General features: G+C 44.0%; 2 protein-coding genes across 2 annotated transcripts; both read left to right on the plus strand.

Annotated features, from left to right (window-relative positions):
- Window positions 1-1071: 1071 nt before the first annotated feature.
- Window positions 1072-10935, plus strand: pnpla3 (patatin-like phospholipase domain containing 3). The gene is made up of 9 exons (XM_071501607.1): window positions 1072-1366; window positions 2222-2454; window positions 2539-2604; window positions 5654-5863; window positions 7670-7730; window positions 7849-8025; window positions 8203-8335; window positions 8432-8533; window positions 9475-10935. The coding sequence occupies exons 1-9, from the start codon at window positions 1180-1182 to the stop codon at window positions 9728-9730; spliced, it is 1425 nt and encodes a 474-aa protein (XP_071357708.1). The 5' UTR covers window positions 1072-1179; the 3' UTR covers window positions 9731-10935.
- Window positions 10936-15026: 4091 nt separating this feature from the next.
- On the plus strand, window positions 15027-22871 carry LOC139634891 (sorting nexin-4-like). The gene is made up of 14 exons (XM_071501608.1): window positions 15027-15163; window positions 15473-15600; window positions 15700-15838; window positions 16493-16642; window positions 16726-16773; window positions 16860-16915; window positions 18062-18134; window positions 18237-18298; window positions 18617-18682; window positions 18771-18860; window positions 20524-20623; window positions 20768-20913; window positions 21003-21117; window positions 21193-22871. The coding sequence occupies exons 1-14, from the start codon at window positions 15044-15046 to the stop codon at window positions 21238-21240; spliced, it is 1341 nt and encodes a 446-aa protein (XP_071357709.1). The 5' UTR covers window positions 15027-15043; the 3' UTR covers window positions 21241-22871.
- The last annotated feature ends 358 nt before the right edge of the window (window positions 22872-23229 follow it).

Here is a 23229-nt window from a genome sequence, read left to right on the forward strand (position 1 = left end):
CTCATCCAGTAGATGAAGGTCAGCAAGCATCAGTGTGCACACTTCTTCTTCTGTAGCTGTGTCACTGTAATAGTCCTATAATTAACAATAGTACTTTATCACACCCTTCAACCCTTAAATGCACTGTCACCATAATATATATATATATATATATATATATATATATATATATATATATATATATATATATATACTGTATATATATATTAATACATGATGCACTAACCAACTTTAATCTGACCAAGATCTTTTTTCTCATCTCACTATAATATTTTATAATAGGTCAACAAACAATAGGTTCATATGCAGCCTGTTGTTTATTCACCTTTTCTTCTCCTGGTCTGGATCCAGTGGTTTTATGGTGAAATGGTCTCATCATCATCATCATCATCAGACAGCTAAAAGTTAAATTTCCCGCTTGATCCACCGCTGATCACATCTGCTCTGTCCTCGGGTGATTGCAGTAGGAAGCAGAGTGGTCTCTCAGCATCACGGAGACCTTCAACAGGTGAAGGGGGGGGGTCATAACTTTATCTTTTAAGTGGGTCGTAACGTAACTGTATTTTGTCCATCCCACTCGCTGTTTATTGGTTTTTTTGCAGAATAGGGAGCGGATTGACGTGTATTAATCCAATCAATGTATGTTGCGTTCACCGTCAAGCTGCGTGTAAAGGTTTGTAAACAAGCTGCGACGACACAGATACATTCAGCTTCATGTGGCGTCACACTGAATCATGTGATCAAAGACCAGATTATATCTTCACTTACAGTGAACAGGCTCCGGACACTCTGTTAAACCAAACCTCATCAATAATGAACAGTGAATGAAATGATTTGTACAAATCTTCTCAGGTTAACAAACTATGAGTCAAGTAAGAACTAAGATAGGTGTGACCTACATATATATATATATATATATATATATATATATATATATATATATATATATATATATATATATATATATATATATATATATATTCAGACCGCTCATATCAGTGTTGTGATAGTTCCGACTGCACCTGAATGCATCAGCAGCAGCTGGCCCTCCCCGCACCTCCCTCTTTAAAGTCAGCTGGTCCGCTTCTCTCCATCGAGCAGCTGTGACAGCGGTGACGCTCCGCACAGCTCCCGGTGTTCAGTCCGCTCTCTGGGCTCCCCGCCGTGGCATGTCCCGCCATGTTCGACCTAAACGGCGGCTGGAATCTGTCTTTCGCCGGTTGCGGATTTCTGGGGATTTACCACATCGGAGTGGCCAGCTGTCTGCTGGAGAAAGCGCCCTACCTCATCAAAGGGGCCACCAAGCTGTACGGCGCCTCTGCCGGTGCCCTGACCGCGTCGATGCTCGCCAGCCAGGCATCGATAAGTAAGACTTACCGCTGTGGGCCGGCAGCCTGGAGCTTAATGCACAGGAAACCGGAAGTCCTGTATTGTTGTTGTTTGTAGTAGTAGTGGTATCAATAGTCTTTGGTTTTAACGTTACACAAACTTTTCAGCTTGTTTCAGTTCGGTTGTTGTTGAGAGGAAACAGGTTGAACTGTAGTTGATTTCAGTAGATTTGCGTTTTTGACCAAACTGACCGATTTCTGTTTTTACATATAGACACATCACATATTAGATAAATGTACTTTTAGATATTTTCACATGTGAAACACAGAGAGGCTCGGTTTCCCACTGTCTAACACACCCTCCATCTGACTGTCATTAACATGCAGACTAACACATACAAATGTGGAGCTTCATCATTATGAATAACACGTTAATATATGTGTTCTTACAATATGAATTTGTTCAGGTTAATATAAATTGATTGTTAAGTATTTTTCTGTAGTTATTCTTTGTTCAGCGCTGTAGATAAGTTCCCTATCAGAGGACACTTGAACCTTACATAACTGATGAGGATAATGATGATAATGTCATTCATATGTTTAGCATGTTTGGATATAAAACAGTGGAGCCACTGGATGATAAGAGAACACAGGTCAGTGTGAGTCACAGGGACTCTTTCACTTTCCCTCCCTTCAGTTATCATCAGGGCTGATATCAGGGGACACGTGTGTGCAGGTCAGCCTGCAGGGTGGTCAGCTTACCCAGGTCACTTTAGGCCACTGATTCCTGATAGCTTCAGTATTGATCCGGCCCAGGCTAACACTTGAAGCAAGGTGTTTTTGATTGTAGCGCCTCTCCACATTAACTCCTCCCTCTTCTTTCTGTGTCTTAGCGAAATGCTGTGAAGATGTGATCAGGGTGGCAAAGGAGGCCAGGAAGAGGAACCTGGGCCCCCTCCACCCCAGCTTCAACCTGGTCAAGGTGATAAAGTCAGGCCTGAATTGTGACCTGCCGTCTGATGCACACGTCCTGGCCTCGGGGCGGCTGTGTGTGTCCCTGACCAGAGTGTCGGACGGGGAGAACGTGCTGGTGTCGGAGTTCAGCTCCAAGGAGGAGCTCATTCAGGTGCTGCTGATGTCATCTGACAAATCTGTGATGCAAACCTCAAGACAAGGTTTTGTTCTGGTTTAACTCTGCCTCCATCCACAGGCGCTGATCTGTAGCTGTTTCATCCCCATCTACTGCGGCCTGATCCCTCCATCCTTCAGAGGAGTGGTATGTCCACTTTCTGCTGTCCACGTTAGTCCACATCAGTCCACATTAGTCCATGTTAGGGTTTAGTTTAGTTCATCATGTTACATCTCATCATCTACAGGTTAGAGTGCAGACTTTAATCACTGCACTCACAGAGAGACAGGGGCCGTAGCAGAGAGACAGGGGCCGAGCAAAGAGACAGGGGCCAGAGCAGAGAGACAAGGGCCGGAGCAGAGAGGCAGGTCTGCAGGAAGAGGAGAGGAGGTTAATCAACAGGCAGAGAAAGGGCAACAAAAGAGTGTGTGTTCACTGCAGAGATGCACTTCCTGTTAAAATGTGAAAAGTATGGAATCATTTCATGTTTGTTTGTTTGTGAAAAGCGACAAGATCTCCATAAATGGACATACATCAAACTTAGCTACACAATATGTGACTGCATGTCACAAACTGAGGGACAACATCACTACATGTGACAAACAATAATACAAACAGAACACACACACACACACACACACACACACACAGGCTGCAGGCTAGGCAGAGGAGGAGGGTATGACAGTATTAAGCACTGAGGTCTGAATGTGTGAGTGCTTATTAAAGTTGGTCATGGTCTGTGGTCTGAAGGATCAGCTGTGGAGAAAAACACTTTAAAGATTGTATCAGGAAAATCAAGTTATTACACAATCACTAACCAGGTCACTAATAGATGATCACGAACCATATCACTAATATATGATCAATAATCAATAATAGTAATAATGATCACATTAGTCATCTGTATGTTCAGGAGAATAATCTCATTGTAGCTGCAAGTCCTAGTTTCTGATCTGTGTCATGTTGACTTATCAGCTGCAGATGAACTTTGGCAGTGATGTTATCAGACCTACTTCTTGTGATTCTGAGAATCATGAGATTCATATCCAGTGATGTATCAGTTATTAAATACAAAGGTCAATTACAAAAAATTAAAGACAGATAAAAATAATCAGATTACATTTAAACATGAAGTGTAACACAGGTTCCAACAATGATTATTATAGTACATATAATGGTATAATTATTATAGTATATGCAATGATACATACATATATATATATACACACACACACACACACACACACACATATATATATATATATATATATATATATATATATATATATATATACGCTATGCTGGATATATGCTACATCCAGCTGCAGTGTTGACATGTGTGTATATGTGTCTCTGACTGTGTGCCTCAGCTGTGGACTCTGTACATTGTGTACTTTCTGCTTCTCAGACTGGCTGCTTGCTCACTGAGTGTGTTTTACCTCGGGGCAGTAGAGACCAGCCCAATAGTATAGACCCTATGATTTGTGTGCAAACCCCATACCCCCCCACCCCTCCCCCCAAGAAAGGAGCTGATGTGTAACAGAAACTTCCCTTGAATTCCTGTACAGATCATGTTAATGTGGAGCTAACAGAGAGTGGAGACAGTGTTCAGCTGGTGTGCTTCAAATTCATTCACTCTGTGAGCGTGTCGGTCACAGCTATAGATAATGTTATTGTAATTATTACATCCAAACATGCAGTCAAACAAATATGGAAGAAATGAACATTTGCTTTTAATCACTGATCTATTAAACAACTTTAACTCTCTGGATCTGTCTCCAAAGCTCACACTAATTGGTTTCATCCACTGTCTCAACATGTGAGTTTCTTTTTGATACAACCATGTTGTAGTTTTTTTCAGGAAGTGTTTGTAAGTTTTGCGATTGCTAACATTAGCATTAGCGGCTGTTTACTTACCAGTCTAGCCAAAAACTTCAGCCTTGTTGTGTTTACAATACAAGAGGTTATAACACATCCTCTGAGCAGCTACATCTTCAGACTGGACTATACAGTGAAACTGACGATACAGTCCGGAGCTAGCTTGTTAGCATGCTAATTAGAGTAGAAAAACAGACGTGATAGAGACAAGATTAACATTGGTGTTTGTCTCCACCTTTGGAGACAGGTGTTGGTGAGTAAAGAATGAAGTTTGATGCTGAACTCACAACATTTCTTCTAGACTGGGAAGTAAACAGCTGTGAATGCTAACATTGGCTATGTAGCAAAAGGAAAACCTAGAAACACGTCCAGATTACTCCAAAGTCCTGATCCTGGGATATGAATGAACCAAACTTCTGATCTATCCAGTAGTTGTTGAGATATTTCACTAAAAACCAAAAATATCATGATGCTGGATGAAAAGTGATCAGAGTCACTGGGATTCATCCTGCAGGGACCATGAATCTGTTGTAATGACAATCCATCCAACTGTTGTTGAGACTGGAGTGATGGACCGACAGACTGACACCATCATCCATGACCATGGAGCCACAGCTCCAGCCATGTTAACAGTGCCCTCTGGTGGTCATGTCATCGTGTCCCTGTTCCTAAACCACCAAGACATTTCTTCACTGCAGATTCTTATTATTTAGACATACAGCAAGTACCAACAGATCAAACCCATCATAGGCTAATGTTGTAAACTGTGTCAGAGCAGCCAACCAGTACATAGTGTCTCAGGTCTTTACAGGCCTACAATAACAACAGGGACAAACTGAAGACATCTCTGTAGATGTGATGATGTCTTCTCTGTGGACGGCCCGACTGTAGGAGGTGCAAAAATATTTTAGAAAAATAAAATAATACAAGAATAGAATCATCACAGTTTGATTTAAGAAGTCAGATATCAGATCAGGGAGTTCAGTGTCTGCTCCGTGCCCGCGGAGTGATCCTGACCTCATTCCTCTCTCAGTCCAACACAGGCTCATTTTGTAACTGGTGGATTCCTCCATGTCACATTTTAAAACTGTGTCATACATGAAGACATTAGTGTCAGAGAGATGTGACTGTAGTTCAGTTTGTACAGAGTCCTCTGACCAATCACAGCTCTGTGTGGAGCGTGGCCTTGTTATCATTGTTCAGCTGTAAGGAACACTGTCTCATGTGTTTCACTAAAACCTGTTCTGTCTTTACCTGTGTCTTTACCTGTGTCTGTGTTTTTACCTGTGTCTTTGTCTTTAACTGTGTCTGTCGTTAGCGTTATGTGGACGGGGGGATCAGCGACAACCTGCCACAGTCAGAGCTGAAGAATACCATCACTATCTCTCCGTTCTCTGGTGAGAGCGACATCTGTCCCCGCGACAACTCGACGAGCTTCCACGAGCTGCGTTTCACCAACACCAGCATCCAGATGAACATGGGCAACATGTACCGGCTCAGTAGGGCCCTGTTCCCACCAGAACCCAAGGTGAGGGCAGGCAATGATGTTGGACAGGAACAGAGCAGGAAGTGTCCTTGTCCTCATGTCCTTTAAAATGTGTGTGTTTTCCTACATATGAGCTCCTTCATATTCACTTAGAGCTGAGACATGATGAGCTCCTCTTCCTGCTTCAGCCTGCTCCGCTCTGTGTACACATCGCTGACAGGAAGTGGGGTCTGGCTGTATGTTCTCCCTCGGTTTCACCTGCTGTTGTTCTTCTTCATGTTTCCAGTTGTTGTTGCTGTCGCTGCGATGATTGTTTGCTCACCTTTAGGGTGAGGTGAGCTTTGGCCTCGTTGTGGTGGAGCTGTTTGCTGTGTTGTTGTTACATGGCTCCCTCACGTGTGTGTGCATGGTTCACTTTCCCGCCCTACCATTATGTAACTGAGTCCACAGGTCTCTGTGACAGGGGCATTAGTGTTCTTACCACATTCCTAGAGGGAGGAATTACCCCTTAAATCTGCCGATACAGGCCTGATCACTACAAACACACACACACATACACACACACACACACGGCAGACGCCGTATTGACACAGAAAACAGAGGCTGAAAATCAAATAAGGCAGAGTGTATTTTGACCCATGACTGTGGTCTGACCATTGCAGGCAGAGGATTGGCTGGAAGCAGCTCTGCTGATGTCAGAGCTGCTTCTCACTGAAGACGGTCTCTTATGAAATATTCAGATTGAGATATATAACGATTCTAACGAACTGACCGTTGTGACGGGGCTGAACCAGCAGTGATTAGTCATCAGACAGAAGCTGTCCTATGACAGGTCTGTGTCAATATAGAACCACAACTTACAAACATCCTTCATATTACAAGATACACAGCATTAATGTGTCAAACATGGTGGGTTCAAAAGTTTTATTGAATATAATAAACACCAGTCAGAGCACATAAGTCTTTTTTAAATAAACAGGTTGATATTCAGGAAATAAGGTTTGATGCAGCTCATGTGTGTGTTCAGTTTAATAAGGAAGATCTGACATGAAACAAATCAAAGAAATAAAGTCAAATACATAACATTTGAAAAGGAGAATAATTTAGCTTTTTGATTTTTATGGCTGAATAGTTTTTCATTGTGACATCATTTTCAATGCCACATTTAAACCAAACAGTTTTATTAGAGGTTTTATTACATTATTTCAAATCTTCCATAGGTCTGATAAAATACATCATTGTCCATTAATGCTTTTCATTTATTATGACATAGTAGTATATATAAAAAAATCAAACACACATGTATTTCACTTTATTTCATGATTGATTTTTTTTTATTTGTGCTTTTTAAATCCTCCACAGAATGAACCCAGAGCTGAGAGACAGTTAGCATCAAAAGAAAAAATGGCGACATTAAACCGCTCGTTGTGTCTGTTTGTTTATGGTTCTAATGAAGATGATGTCATCATATTAATCAGCTGTAGAGGTTGTATAACTGTGGACAGAACCAGGTTGCTGTTGTCCTATTTCCAGTCTTAATGCTAAGCTAGGCTAACAGCATCCTGACTCCAGTCTGTACTTAAGGCACATTATTATTACTGTACATTATTTCAGAGGTTGTATGTGTTTTCTGGGACATTATCAGTCACTAAAGAGTTCTCTTTATAAATAAAGCTTTGAAATTAACCGGAGGTTACGTTTGACAAAAAAGTCTCACAACAGGACAAAAACTTCACTTAAAACAGGAACTTGAAGTGATAATCATTACACAGATGATTCATGTGATGGGTCAGTGATGTGAATTCAGCACAGTGTCAGGTGTGTGTAACAGGTCCTGTCTGTCCTCAGGTGCTGGCTGAGATGTGTCAGAGCGGTTATAAGGACGCTCTCCGCTTCCTTGAAGAGAACAGTGAGTACTGTACAGTCATGTTACCATGGTAACCTCGTTATGATGCATCCCTCTCAGCCTCTGGCTTAACCTTTGGACTGTGACACTGATGTCATGTTGTCTTGTTTTGTGGTTACAGACCTGCTGATGCTGGAGCGACCGACCTCCAGCCCCACCCCGCCAGAGAGCACCCCCACCTGCTGCTGTAAGCACACCGAAACAACCAGGGAGTGGGTGCTGCGGAGACTCCGCCTACTGCGTGAACAGCACTGGTGGCTGGACGAGCAGCTCGCTCTGCCTACGCCAATCAAGAAAGGTGCAGTGTCAGGTCACAAGTTACAACATGGCTCTTTAAAGTGCTCTGTAAATAATGGCGTCACCATGCCGTGTCAGTAATTGTGTCACCATGCCATGTCAGTAATTGTGTCACCATGCTGTGTCAGTAATGGTGTAACCATGCCATGTGTTGACTGGTCCTGTGTGTGTCTGTCAGTGTTCTGCGAGGCCTGCCAGGACAAACCTGGTCTGTATGCCAAGGTGTCTGAGATGCTGCCAGTGAGGGTGGCCTCCTACATGCTGATGCCATGCACACTTCCTGTACAGTCAGCCTACTCAGTGGCCCAGAGGTGAGGTATAACCACAGGAGTTCAGACTCATCTCCCTTCATCTTGTCACATCCGTGAACAAGCTTCATGTGTGTAATGATTCCTGCCGCGCTGCAGGTTTGTGGAGTGGATCCCGGAGGTGCCGGCTGATGTGCGCTGGCTGTTTGGGGTGGCTGGTGAGGTGTACCGACACACCTGGAAAGGACAAGCAGCCAACAGGTGAGGGATGATTCTGCAAAGTGTCTTTCAAACAAAGTCCTGAGCTTCAGTCACACACTCAATTTGTCCCAGAGTCATTTCCAGACTGTCAAAGGTTCATTTAGTGAGCGTGGAACATGAGCCAGGTACAGGAGGTACAGTTATGGTGTCTGGAGGTTCACCGCTCATCACATTAACATCTTTAGAGTTGTTGACTCACCTGACCATCACATCATGTGACATAGTAGGGTCACCTGAGTCCTGGTGTGGATGGGTGTTCACCTGAGTGGGGAGTGATCTCCAGACTGTAGCGTCTGATAAGTGGAGTCTTACACCCTGTTTACATCAACATTAGCAGGTGTAAACAACAGGAGCAATGTCACCACACACACACACACACACAGTGAGCTGTTAGCTGCTGTCTCGTCTCATCCTCAGGTTGTTGCTCCTGACAGTGTCAGAGTCTCTGTAAGAGACGTTTTGATCAGTGATTGTGTTTTTGAAACTTATCTCAGGGCTGCAGCTCACTCTTTATCTCTGAGCTGAGTGTAGCTGAGACGAGTTTAAAACTAAAACATAGAAGAAGAGACGAATTTAAAACTAAAACGCAGAAGAAGAGATAAGTTTAAAACTAAAACGTAGTCATGTGGGTGGAGCCTCATGTAACCCAGGTGTGAGTGCTGATTGGACCTTTACCACTGGTGACAGTAGCCAGATGTGAGCAGGTCTTAGCAGGTGTTTTGACCAGCAGAGAAGGAGGAGCTGGTCGCATCTGTCTAAAGAAAAGCTGTCAGTTATGTTTGTATGTCTGTCCTCCTTCGCTAATGAATTAAAAACTGGAGTAATAACCACTGAGTCCTCGGTGGTCTGAACGTGTTGGGGAGGTGTGGCAGCCGCTGTGATGTCATCACATGATGCTGTGTTATTTGAAATGAGTGACGTGTGTGTACCTGACTCCACAGTGATCCGTGCCTGAGGAAGTGTCTGAGCGTGCCGCCTCTACCTACAGAGTACGACAAACCCTCACACAGAGACAACCTGCCTGCTCTCTCCTCCCTTGACCTCCATGGCAACTATTGGGAGATCCACAAGTCTACCTCCTCCTCCTGTTCCTCGGCCCCCGACCACCACAGTCCTTGCACCCCCCCTTCCTCCCCACAGCAGGTCTGCTTCTTTGTGGGCTCGCAGGATGAAGCTCACAGCCCTGCAGAGCAGTAGCAGGTTCAGGACCTCCTCAGGGTCTCTGTGAGGAGCGACTGATGAGTCCTGAGAGGTCTGGACCAATCAGAACCGTGTGTGAATGTTTGTCACACTGACTCTGAACACTCCACAGTGTGTGAGGGATCAGCAGTGTGTTTACTGTCCTGTTGAGATGCACAGCATAGAGTAGAGGCTCCTTCCTCTCAGTCTCTGTTGAGTTTACAGGTGTGTGACGTCACGCTGTGTGTGGCAGCCATGATGGAGGTCTGCCGCCACAGGTGTCTGATCTGTGCACAAGTCATTTCAGACAGTATTCACCTGTCCACCTGTTCACCTGTTACTGTCCTCTGATGTGTGCACAGACCAACTTATGCAAGGAAGTAAATGTCCCCCATCCCATATCAGAGTGGTATGGTCCAACCTCTTTCGTTCAGCTTTCAGGGATTATTGCCAACATTACAGGTTCAGGTGCTCTGTCACTTTCCCTCTAAATGCAGTCATTGACATTTAACCTGAAGCTCCTACATATATATCTACATCTATATATAGATATAGATATAGATGCACACACGCTGCATAGCCTCTGTCATTCATAATGAGAACTGACCTGACAGGTGTCAGTGTTGTGTTCGCGAGTGTGACTCAGCACATGATGTATTTTAAGATATGACTCAGACGACTGTTGGAGCTGAACTTTTTATTTATTATTAAAGTGTTTAATTAGGAAGCTTAATAGTTTGTAACCTGTCTCCTCTCTGCTGTACCTGTGCTCCCTTCAGGAGGTACCACTGTCTGATGAACAGGGGTTCCTGGAGGAAGGTACCAAGTGTGGTGAAGTTCGAGGGGTGTTGATTTGATTCATAATGAGATGCTGTTTTAATGAGAACTGGGTTAAAGAGTTTTTTAGTGTGTTGTGTGATTCAGTTGTAAATGTCTGGATACTGTGTGGACCAGGTGTTAATCTCCTGTTTGAATATTGATTATCTAAACTAATCAATGAGCCAGCTGAGTTCCGGTGGGGGGGGGGGTGTTGTTCGGGTGTGATTGAACCTTTGAACAGATATGAGCAGAGGTAAAGGAGCATTACGTAGTTTTTACATTTAATCCTTTTTCTTTTTGTTTTTTTTCTTGTATTCTATTATTTTTCTCCTTCCTTTGCTTTTTTTGGCACTGTACTGTACATAATGCAGTTTTCCACTGTTAAATAAATAACCTGGACTGAATGAATGAGTTATGTAGTTTCACTTTGCTCTTTGTGTAGAACCAGAACCTGATGATCGTCTGTGTCTCTTTACATCACTCTCTAAAACATATCACCTGTGTTCTTTCACTGTTATCAGCCAATCATATTATCATCAACCAATAAGCTCAGACCATCCTGTCACTGACATGAAGGGCCAAGAGAGAATTGTATGTCGCTGCTTCACAGGAAACACTCCTGGATGATTCCCTCCTGAGGTCACCACAGACACCTTCATATAAACCAGGTTCTGCTGGTTCTAATGAAGCCAGCAGAACCTTGTTCTCCACTAAGAGCAGAGAAGTGACTCTGAGGTCAACAGCCCACTGAAAACCTGATGAAGACAGATGGAGGATCTTCATCACAGCTGTTTGGTTTGGTTCAGCTGCCTCACTGTTTGAATGGATCATGAAGTAACACAATGAAGACGCTGAGCAGTCACAAACTACAAGCTGCAACAAGGGACAAAATGCATGTTGAAAAATACATGAATAAATAAAAAGATGGTGTATCCTCCACCATCTGAGCTGGCCTGGAGGAGTTCTTCTTCTTCAGGTGTAGCCTGTGTTTACTGTAGGGGGGGCAGCTGCACAGACTCACACAGTGTAACATCACTGATGTGTGTTAGTACAATGAAGTGTTCATTACAGTACAGTGACATCTAGTGGCCACAAGTCCTCAGCTTTATCAGTTTGACAGCATGAGCAACAAACACTCACAGCATGTGTTTCCAATAAAGAGTGATGTATCATATCATCATATCATATCATCCATGGATCATGGATGTATCATAACACATGTATTATGACACATCCATGTACATTTGATGTTTGATGATTTTAACTTCAAAAGTCATGAATCACAGAACAACAGCTGTGTCCAGGAGGTTCATCACTGTTCAGTTTTGTGTTGTGTTGTGTTGTGTGTATTTGCAGCTCATGTGTTGTCAAACTGATGTTTTCTAAATGTGTGTTTTGTCTGTTTTTCTAAGTTGCAGTGTGTTGAGCTCTCAGGGCCACCGTAGTTCAGCCAGCAGAGGATAAGTACCTTCTTGTTCTTCTGTTGTACCAGACACAATAAGAAAGTTTTCCACCAACACTACACTTCATAAATTATTTCATACAAACATGTTTCTTCAAACGATGATTTAAACTTTACAGCAGTAAAGCCACGCAGACAGTACCTCCCACACCCATGACAACAGCTCTTCTTCTCCTCTTTTGTGTCTTCATTCTGTGTTTATTTCTAAGGAACTTCTAGAAACTTTGTTGTTTTACTGAATCTTCTCCTTCTCCCTCTCCTCATGGGAAAGAGCTTTTTCAATCTCACAGGCTTTAAGATGCACACCTTCCTCCTCCCCCTCCTCTTCCTCCTTCTCCTCTTCCTCCTCCATCTCACGTCTTCCTTTTGTTGACAGTTGGTGAAGAAATAATTCTCCCACTCAAGCAATTTTTAAAAGCATCTCTTTGTTTTTGTCATTTTTCAATAGGAGCATTTTCTGAAGCTCAGAATTGTGTTGGAGAGATTCATTGTTCTTCCCAAAAACCTCCTCCTCCTCCTCCCTCTGGTCTTTGTCTTTATGGACAATTTTCGGAACCCCCTCCATTATGAACCTCCTCTATTGGACCCGTCCTTTCCCTCCATCTTGAGCCCCATGGTGTAGCAGCTCAGCAGTTCTATCCTGCACCACTTTGTAAAATGTGTCCAAGCTTTTTTCCATGTATCCCGGAGCATCTCCTCTTCCCTCCAGGCCTTCTGTTCCCTGTTTATCTCCTGTGGCAGAGAGAGCGCTCCCTCAGATCAGGCTCATGGCTCTTACGCCTGTGGTCATGAAGTGCTTCGAGAAACTGGTCTCTCAGCACATCTGGACTTGTCTGCCTCCCACTCTGGACCCCCACCAGTTTGCCTACAGGGCAAACCGATCCACCGAGGACGCTATTACCATAGCGCTCCACACCGCACTGAGTCATCTGGAGCACCCAGGCAGCTACGTGAGGATGCTCTTCCTGGACTTCAGCTCGGCTTTCAACAACATCATCCCGGAGATCCTGATCCAGAAACTGTCCCACCTGGGCCTCTCCACCCCCATCTGCTTCTGGATTAAGGACTTCCTGACAAACCGCTCACAGACTGTCAGATTTGGCCCCCACCTGTCCAGCACCATCACACTCAACACCGGCTCCCCACAAGGATGTGTTCTGAGCCCCTTACTGTTCACACTCTACACATCCGACTGCTCCCCGACACAACTCTCAAATACCCTCATAAAGTTTGCAGACGACACAACCGTAGTTGGACTCATCTCAGGAGGGGATGAGTCCAACTACAGAGATGAGGTCAAAAGACTGACTGCGTGGTGTTCGGCAAACAACCTCCAACTGAACACCACAAAAACCAAAGAACTCATCTTGGACTTCAGGAAGGGCGGAGGGGACCCGGCCCCACTTTACATCCACGGGGACTGTGTGGAAAGAGTCCACACCATGAGATTCCTGGGTGTGCAGATATCGGACGACCTCTCCTGGACTGCGAACACCTTGGCGGTGGTGAGGAAGGCCCAGCAGCGTCTCCACTTCCTGAGAGTGCTCAGGAGAAACAACCTGGAGGAGAGGCTGCTGGTGACCTTCTACAGAGCCACCATAGAGAGCATCCTGGCGTACTGCATCACAGCGTGGTACGCGGGGTGCTCAGCAGCTGACAGGAGAGCACTACAGAGGGTCGTCTGCACAGCCCAGAAGATCACTGGCTGCTCTCTGCCCAGCCTGGAGGACATTGTCAACTCTCGCTATCTGAGCAGAGCTGGTAACATCATCAAGGACCCCTCCCACCCCGGTAACCACCTGTTTGACCTGTTACCGTCGGGCCGAAGGTACAGGTCACACAAAACTAGGACAAACAGACTCAGGGATAGCTTCTTCCCGAGGGCTATCACTGCAGTCAACAAAGACAAAAAGTAATCCGGATGACCGGTCGTTCACACTGCATAACTTCCAATTACCTGTGCAATAAAACTGGGCCTAATGTGCAATTATCGGGTTTCATTCACACCACGTGTAAATATATCTGTACATATCACTTGCCTTTTTACACCTCCTCTATTTTTTTAAATTCTTGTGTTCTCTTTAGGTTCTTATTTATTTTATTTAATTAGCATTGTTTTGCACCAAGGGAGCAGCGCTCAAATTTCGTTGTACTATGTATAATGACAATAAAGGCGATTCTGATTCTGATTCCATCCAGACCAGCACCGTCCATCCCTCCATGACAGGCCTGGTTATGGCTGTGAGGCAGTGGGACACATTCTCATCCTGCTGTTTGTGGAGATAATCAGAACTTTGTCTGTGCTGTTTCCTGTTCTCTGCCACCATCAGTCTGAACACATGCCTCATAGTTCACTGACTCTACTGAATGATGCTATGTAACTGTGAGCAGTCGTATAATCTCCACCTGTGGTCATACTTCTGATTACAAATACTCTGTAGCTATACATATAACATCCCATACAGAAATGTAATATATGTCACCTATAAGGGGATATATTATTACCACATACTGTATCACATTCTCAGATATAAGTTTATGACATATAGGAAATATCCATAGCAACATATGTATGTGTACATATTTCAAAAATATCTTATTAATTTTCATATAGTAGCCTATAAAATATTCTCACCATATACGCTAACACTATATATTTAATTTATATAATGAGTTTATTGAAACAACATATGTTCAAATTTGTTTTTCTCATTAATCCTAAATATGTCGAGCTCCTGGTAAAATGGTTTCAGGCTTTAGAACTCTACCGTTTATAATATCCACATATACTGACAGACTTTGGGACAGATATATGTTATATGTCTACAGTATAAACATACACATTTTTTGAGACACACACACACACGAAATTGTTCCAATTTGTAATAGGTTTTATATACTGCATATATAAGCCTCTTCCTCCATGTTTTTATTTTATGAGTGTATATCTGTATATTATGTGTATTCAAATTCAATGAATGTACATATATTCTATTTATAAATACAGATTTTTATCCTTAGCATCGGCTAGGAGAGGTGGTGCTCTGCGCATGCGCCCTGACTCACCAACATCAGGAGAGAGGAAGATGGCGGAGGATGTGAAGGAAGAGTCGGTGGCTGCTGACGATGACTCGGAGCTCCTGGCGGAGGACGGGAGCCTGAACGCGGCGGTGAGACACCAGCTTCTCCTCTTTCACTTTACATCTGATCTGATGTGTTTTCTTTTGCAGCGGCGGGAAAACGCTGCGTCCACGTCACACAGTGTTTGACGTTAACTGCTGACAGTTCACTTTAGAGAAGACACGTCAGTGAGACAGTTCAGGTAATAAAGTGTTTTGGTCAGGTGGACGCAGAGGTGATGTATGACTGTTGTCGTCATGGTAACATTAGTTTACGTCATACGTAAGTGACAGCTGTTAGCGAGCAGCTCAACAGGAAAACAGGGAGCTGTTTGTTAACGACACCGTGTGGCGGCGCAGGTGGAGGAGGAGGGCGGCTGCTTTCTGCTGAGGAGGATGGAGATCTGTGTGGCTGAGGCGGAGAAGAGGAGCGGGAAGAATGCGGTGAACATGCAGGAGACGTTCACCGTGTACCTCATCGAGACGAGGTGAGAGCAGCCCACTGCCCTGATGTCTCTTTGTCCTGGTGCTTCTGTCCTCTGTCTCAGTGCTGAGGAACATGACCAAACTGTCCTCCATCTTTAAAGGCCGCTGGACGCGGTGGCAGAGGGTCGTAACCCCGCCCCCGACTCCCTGTGGAGGCGGTACAGTGAGTTTGAGCTGCTGCGGAGCTACTTGGTGGTCACCTATCCGTACATCGTGGTGCCCCCCCTGCCTGAGAAGAGGGTGAGTGTAAACCCCGTTCAGACATACAGGGGTTTGGACAGTTTACATATATGTTTCTCTTATTAATGTCAAACATGCCTCTTCTTTTTCCGGGGAAGTCTCAGATATGTAGGGTGTGCTGCTGTTATTTGTCTTGTATGAGTGTAAACTGAATATATTTAGGTTCTTTTGGTCTGGACTCAGGACCTGGAGCTTCACTATCTTCACATTTACAACCCATTTTTACCATGTTATAATTCAACTCTCACACTAAGTTCACACTAATGCTACACTGAGACATGCCTGCTCTGACAGTCAGCTGATGTTTGGCAGTCAACTGATGTTTGACAGTCAGCTGAGGTGGAGTGGATCTTTTCTAGATGGTAGCATCATCTCTGTGAACTTGTTACAGCTTGTAGAGAATGAACTGAACTAAGACTTCAACAGATGATGTTATTTGATAAGTTGGAACATTATGGTGATTAAAAGATGACTGACTGATACAGACTGATGAGAATGTGTTTGGAGTGGTTTTGTGTTGTGGCTTATTGTCACATCCTGTTGTCAGATAATTCAGGCACATGTCCTTCATCTAAATGGCAGCAAAGTGCAGTGGAGAAACCAGGTGCACCAAACCGTATGACTGATGAAGTTCACAGTCGTGTTCTCCTGCAGGCAGAGTTTGTGTGGCACAAGCTCTCGGCCGACAACATGGACCCAGACTTTGTGGAGCGCCGCAGGGTCGGGCTGGAGAACTTCCTGCTTCGTGTGGCGTCTCATCCAGTGCTCTCCAATGACAAGATCCTCTACCACTTCCTCTCTGAGGTACACGGTGCAGCAGGTCAGGTGATGGTTTATCAATCAGCAGCTGATCTGTAACTGACCCCCATCACCCCTGTGTGTGGCAGGAACGTGACTGGAAGGAGGTGGTGTATGAGACCGGTTTTCAGGCCAAGGTACTGGACCTCTGTGCAGCTCCTGGATTCATACAGTGGTGTCAGAGTTCACAAAGTTTGACCTCCTCCTCTTCCTCTTGTTGCAGGCCGATTCCAGGCTGAGAGCTCTCAGTGCCACCTTCAGGGTGAGAAATACAGATAAGTAAGTTACTGTTTCCACATCACACACTTGTATTTGAGGTGCTGCCTCATAATTATCCTACTTAATTGGAGTTATATGTTAAAGCTGTATGTTCTCCTCAGCTGCTAACTTGATGTAATGACCAAGATGTAGTAAGAGGTAGATGTGTTTTATACTGTGGTTTCATCTGCGTGATCAGTCTGCTGACATTAAACCATGAGCAGCAGTCAGCAGGTTTCAGGTTTGATTAATCTGAGCAGAGTCAAATCAGCTGCTTTAAATGGGACCGATCACACGCTGTGACATCATCACAGTACTAAGTCAATGTTCAGCCATGTGTGCCCCCTTCATCTGATGTGACTGAATCTCAGTGTGTGTTCAGGAGACAACACAGGACGTCCCCACTGACTTTAATCAGGGTTGATCAGAGGCATATATGAAGCCAAGCCCACTGCCACCAATCACTATGGCACTTCAGGTTCTGGTTAATTTTTACCCTCTGAGCATTTTCACCTAAACTGGTGAGATTCTGTTCACCAGGTCTTGAGCTACAGGATTTTGGTATTTGTGGTGCCTCCTAATGGTTGGGCTCAAAATGAGCAGACCTGCTCCAAAACAGGGACTGAAGATCTGAACCAGACTTATGATGACTGGACAAATCTTGATTGAGCTGGATGAGGACATGGTGGACTTTCTGGTCCATGAGGCCGTTTGTGGAGGACATGGAGCTGTGACCTGTGGTCAGGCTCAGTACCAGAGCCACCATCAGTCAGTCACAGTGTCCCAGGGTGCAGGACAACATCATCCGTCCAAAATGACCCAGCTCACTCTCATTCCAAAACAAGAAAGAAGCAAATGAAAATAGAACAGAGACAGAGAGTCTTTATTGTCACTGTACAAAATACACAACAGAATTCTGAGGGCTACTTTTGAATAAACAGAAAACACACACGACAAAACGACACAAAACAATATGATCACATTTGAAAACCAGGAAACACCAAGTGTGAAAAGTGACATAATCAATTATTAGGAAAATAACATAAAATAAAAGAATCTTTTATGATTCATTGCAGCTCTTGATCCATCAGATTAAAAGGAAAAGTTCAAAAATGAAAGTATGAAAGATGAATGGATAAATAAATACATTGTTGTTCTCTTACCCAGACGCTTCATGGATATGAAACACTACAGTGATGAGCTGCAGTCTCACATCTCTCAGCTGCTCCGCGCCAGAGCAGTGAGTCTCTCCCGTCTGTCTCAGGCTGAGTTCATGTTTGCCTCACATCACTTTTTTAAATCCTGTCTCTTTGTATCTGAACTCGGTCTCTGTCTCTTCTAGAGAGTTGCTGATCGTCTCTATGGTGTTTTCAAGGTCCATGGGAACTATGGAAGAGTCTTCAGGTCAGACTGTGTATCTGTGCACGACTTAAGCACGGACTGATGATGAGTGTTTGTTGTTTCCATTGTCAACAGTCGTATTGATGTAGCCCAAAATCATAAATCACAGTTTTACAGACTGTTCAGACCCCCTCAGTCCTCAGTCCTCAAACCCTCAGTCCAGATGAAGAAAGCTAAGAGAAGAAATGTCTACTGTCATTTTTGTTTTTTATCTTTAAAAGTGTGTGTGTGCGCGTGTGTGTGTGTGTGTGTTTGTGTGTGTGTGTGTGAGTAACAGGCTCTCCTTACTAATTTGTGTGTAAATCCATGTGTTCACTGCAGTGAGTGGAGCGCCATAGAGAGAGAGATGGGAGATGGACTGCAGAGTGCTGGTCATCATATGGATGCGTGAGTATTTGAGTGTGCAGCTTCTCATCAGATATAATGTCTGTGTTTAACACACACAGTGTATAAGAAGTTGGTCACACACCCACAGATACGCTGCCTCAATAGACGATATCTTAGAGGAAGAAGAACATTATGCAGACCAGCTGAAGGAATATCTGTTCTACGCTGAGGCTCTGAGGTAAGATGTTCTCACATGATCAGACTTGTTGTTTTATATATTTTCCACTTAAAAAGAAATGGGTTTCCTCATATTTTAAAGCTACCTGTTGTTGAGTTTACTGTCCTTTCTCATTCCAAGTAAACTCGCACGTCCGTTTGATGAAGTTAATGCAGGAGGCGAACTCAGAATTCTTTTCACCAATCTATTGAACAAGCTTTCACAAAATTAAAAGAGGATTGTTACAGAGCTCCGGGTCCAAACTCTTCTCTCCCTGACAACAACATGCAGCTGTGCCAGTTCATGAAGTCTGACACACTACTTCCCCTTGCCCGGTCTTTTTTTACAATTACACAAAGGAAGTAGAGAATGTGGGTTGAGCTCTTCTTCGGTGGCTGTTGCCCGTCCTGCCTTCGCCCAGGCGCCTCCTTCGCGGTTATCTGACTCCATTTAACCTCCTTCACTTGTGCCTGGGAACAGCTGATTTTTCCTGTTTGAAACAGAGAAAAGAAGACAGAGACACAACATTCCCACATCCTCAAGGCTGTCTCACATCTATCAGTTAACCGTGCCTTTGCATACTTCTGTCCTCGTCTTTACCTATGCAGTCTGCCCGTGGCACGTCCGCCCCACACCTGGAGAACAACCCCTGCACACATCCTTGACTTCACTATCTGTAACACCCTGTTCCCTGTCGAGACTTCAGCAACTCCCCAACATATAGTTATCAAAGTATCAAAGCAAGCGTACTGCCCCAACATGTTTCTCATAACCTTGCAATACTCACAATGCTATTGTATAAAAATATTCTTCACTGTGTTTGCTTGGGTGTCTGTCGGGTTGTGGGTAAATGTTTGTGTGGAGGTGGATGGATCACAGTGGTCAACTGAAAGTTGCTGATAAGGGTTTGTCAAATGATGATCAGAGTAGCTCATTGTTTTTAATTAGCTTCACCTGTTTAGAGTTGGTGCTGCTGACTGTGCACATAACAGTGCTGGACCGTGCACCAGCAGTGTTGTGCAAGTTCACACTCCACAAGACTGTCACAAGGGCTGCAGCTCAAAATTCTAAACAAGTGAACTAGTTCATGTTCATTTCTTCTGTTTTCTTAATTCTTTTTCAGTCAAAACCTCCTCATACCATCCACTGTCCACCTGTGTACACCACCGTTTATCACTGTATACCAGTGTACAACACTGTATATACCAGTGAACACAACTGTATAAACCAGTGTACACCGCTGTATATCACTGTATACCAGTGTACAACACTGTTTACCACTGTATACAAGTGTGCACCACTGTACATCACTGCAAACCATGTTAACCTGTCTATAGTTGCACATCATGTCATTTACTTTCATGAACAGTCGTTGAAGGGTTCTTGTGCAGTTTCCTGGTTTGAGTAAATACTCTTTTGTTAAATTGAACTAAACCTTTCTTCATGCTTGTTTAAAATTGTTCCACTAATGAACATTGGAGTGTTTTAATGCAGACACATGTTTCAGGAACCCACACACTGATGTGATTTTATGCATCAAAGGGTTAAATTGAGCATTTATAAACTGCTCCAGAGGAGATTTCAAAATATCCATATATATATTGAATTATGACATAGTTATATCATACATAGACCCCAGCAATAATTAGAGCATAATGTAATGTTGGACCCTTCGCTTCTGCAGGGCAGTGTGCAGGAAACACGAGCTGACCCAGTTTGAGCTGGAGGTGGCCTCCCAGGACCTCATCTCCAAGAAACATCAGCGTGAGGAGCTGGCCACAGGGGTACACATACTGTATAACCTCCACAGCCCCAGTCTGTACCGTTTACTGAGATACATGTCATACTGAGTTCAGATCTGTGAGGAGGATGTAGGTCTCAGAAACTACTTCAGCCTGACTATAGTATGTGTCTGTGTACGTCCTCAGATAGTGCGGACGTTCTCCCTCAAAGGGATGACCAACAAGCTGTTTGGACAGGAGGCCCCTGAGCAGAGGGAGGCCCGGCTGAAGCTGCTGGAGGAGCTGATCGCAGAGGGTGAAGACGCCGTCAGGGAAAAAACGGCTGAGTGCGAGTGAGTTGGGGATGTTGCCCATGAAATGACGTGTGCTGGTTTAAAGAACAGTTCTTCACAGTGTGTTTGTCTGATGTGTGTCCCTGCAGAGAGCATGTTGAACGGGCCTGGGTGGACATGGAGCGCTTTGAGGAGCAGAAAGACAAAGACCTGCGGGAGGCGCTCATCAACTACGCTGTGATGCAAATCAGCATGTGCAAGAAGGTAAAGGAGAGAATGAGAGGCCTTTGAAGGGGATGAGACATCATGATGACAGTATTTAACTTCCTCTCTGTGCAGGGAATTCAGGTGTGGAGCAACGCCAAAGAATGTTTCCTCAAGATGTGACGCTGCCGCATCAGGAGGTCCACCCTCACCTGGGGAACAAAGGTCACCTGGGGAGCAATGCTCACCTGGGGAATGATGCTAGTGTTGTCTTGTTGAGGTTTGAAAACAACCTGACTAATGTAACACAGTGTGGATCATCAATATAAATTAATTTCAGGTACTAAGAGAAAAACAGTGATTGGCTGTAGAGGAGGTGGATCACAGGGTTTACAGGTTTAACATTATTTAACACTCCTATCACCTTAAACACACACCTCACCTGTTCTACGTGTTAAAGTCAGTGAGCACATTGTGGGGTCAGTACATTAACTCTGATTGAGACACCATCAGGTTGTTTACACTCATACAAGGGACTGAAGGTGTGATTACCTGTCACACCTCTGTCACCTGTTGGTTTGATGGGGTTTGTTTGGCTGGTGTGAAACCTGCTCATCAGACAACCAGAGGAGGGTGTGTGGTGTGAAGCAGACCGCCCTCTGGATGCTGATCTAAAAGACAGATGACTTAAAAACCTCTGAGCAGAACTGAGTGACCACTGTCACCTTTACAGTCACTGTCACTGTCACTGTCACCGTCACTGCCACAGTCACTGCCACAGTGAGCAGTGAGTCAGGTTACAGTCAGTGACTCCTCAGCACAGTAAACACAGACAGGTTACATGATACATTTGTTGTGAGACCTGTTTTATTTGTGTCTGGATGATGAATCAGAACCATGTTGTGTATTTGTTTTGTGAACATGTTGTATACAAAGTGCAGCAGCTTGTTAACCCTTTTAGCACCATAATAATAGATATTTATTAAAACGCCTGGTCTTTTTTGTCTATTTTTGTCAATAATTGTGTCAAAAAATGCCCTATGTGTAAATAATTTACACCCTTTTTCCAGGAGAAGTTTCCAGGAGAAGAACTTTCATAATCTGTCAAGTATTTACCATTCTTATGTAATTCAATACCTAAAACTGTGTGTTATATGAAGAAAAGGACAAAAACGGAATTGAATTTTCTTCAACTTTCTTTTTATAAATTCTTGAAAAGTGCAGATTGAACATTTCTGAGATTGCAAAAAGTCTAATTCAAACTAGCTACAGTAATTTGAAATACACATGCGCCACGGTGTCACCGGTGATCCCCGTGGTTTTAAAAGGGTTAAAGGTGTCAGTGATGAGCTGCTGTCAGGGATCAGATGTTGGTTCAGGGTCAGATCCAGACTTTGTTGGACCCTCTTCCTGGAACAGGATCCATGTGTCATGTTGGTCCCTGGTCTGAAGCACAGGTGTGACAGTGATCTGATAAATACAAGTAACGGTGCTGGGGTGTGTTTTAAAACATCAGTGACATCATTTCCTCCACTTCCTGTTCTGTGAGGCAGCTGCTTTAAATTAACCGATCAGAGTGAAGAGATGTTGATGATGTGTTCACGTCCAGGTTGTGTTGTAGTGAGCTGCACATTAGACTCAGTCTGAGATGATTTCATTACAGTTTAATTCTAACCTTCAGTCACTTACTGTGTTTAACTTTATTTCCTGTTTGATCAGCTGTGAGTGAATTATTGAAGAGTCACATTTATAATCTGAACTCAGTTTGACGCAGTTCTTCTTTGTTCTTTAAATAAAATGTGTCTCACCTCTGACTCTGTTTTCTGTTGCTTCCTTCTCCTGCAGTTGGTCTGTGTTTGTGAGCAGGATCACACTGAGTCCTGGACTCTTGTATTTTGTAATTAGAAACAGTCTTATGGTCTGCAGATCCAAGTCTGCAGACACACACACCCTCCCGTCATCACCTCTGAATGTGGGGTAGAGGGAGCTGGTACTGATGCTGTCTCTGGTATTTGGGACAGTAGAGACTGAGGGTCTTCCACGCAGGACTTGTACCACAGTTTGTTAATCTGATATGTTTGTGTTCACATAGATGTACAGAGGATCCATTCTGACTCTCCACCAGATAAATCAAAGTATCGCCTTGTTGGTCTGATTGTGTTCAACTTTTCA

The sequence above is a fragment of the Trachinotus anak genome, unplaced genomic scaffold (genome assembly GCF_046630095.1).
Source record: "Trachinotus anak isolate AG129_WGS33_773 ecotype Australia unplaced genomic scaffold, CSIRO_AGI_Tana_v1 ptg000018l, whole genome shotgun sequence".
Lineage (NCBI taxonomy): Eukaryota > Metazoa > Chordata > Actinopteri > Carangiformes > Carangidae > Trachinotus > Trachinotus anak.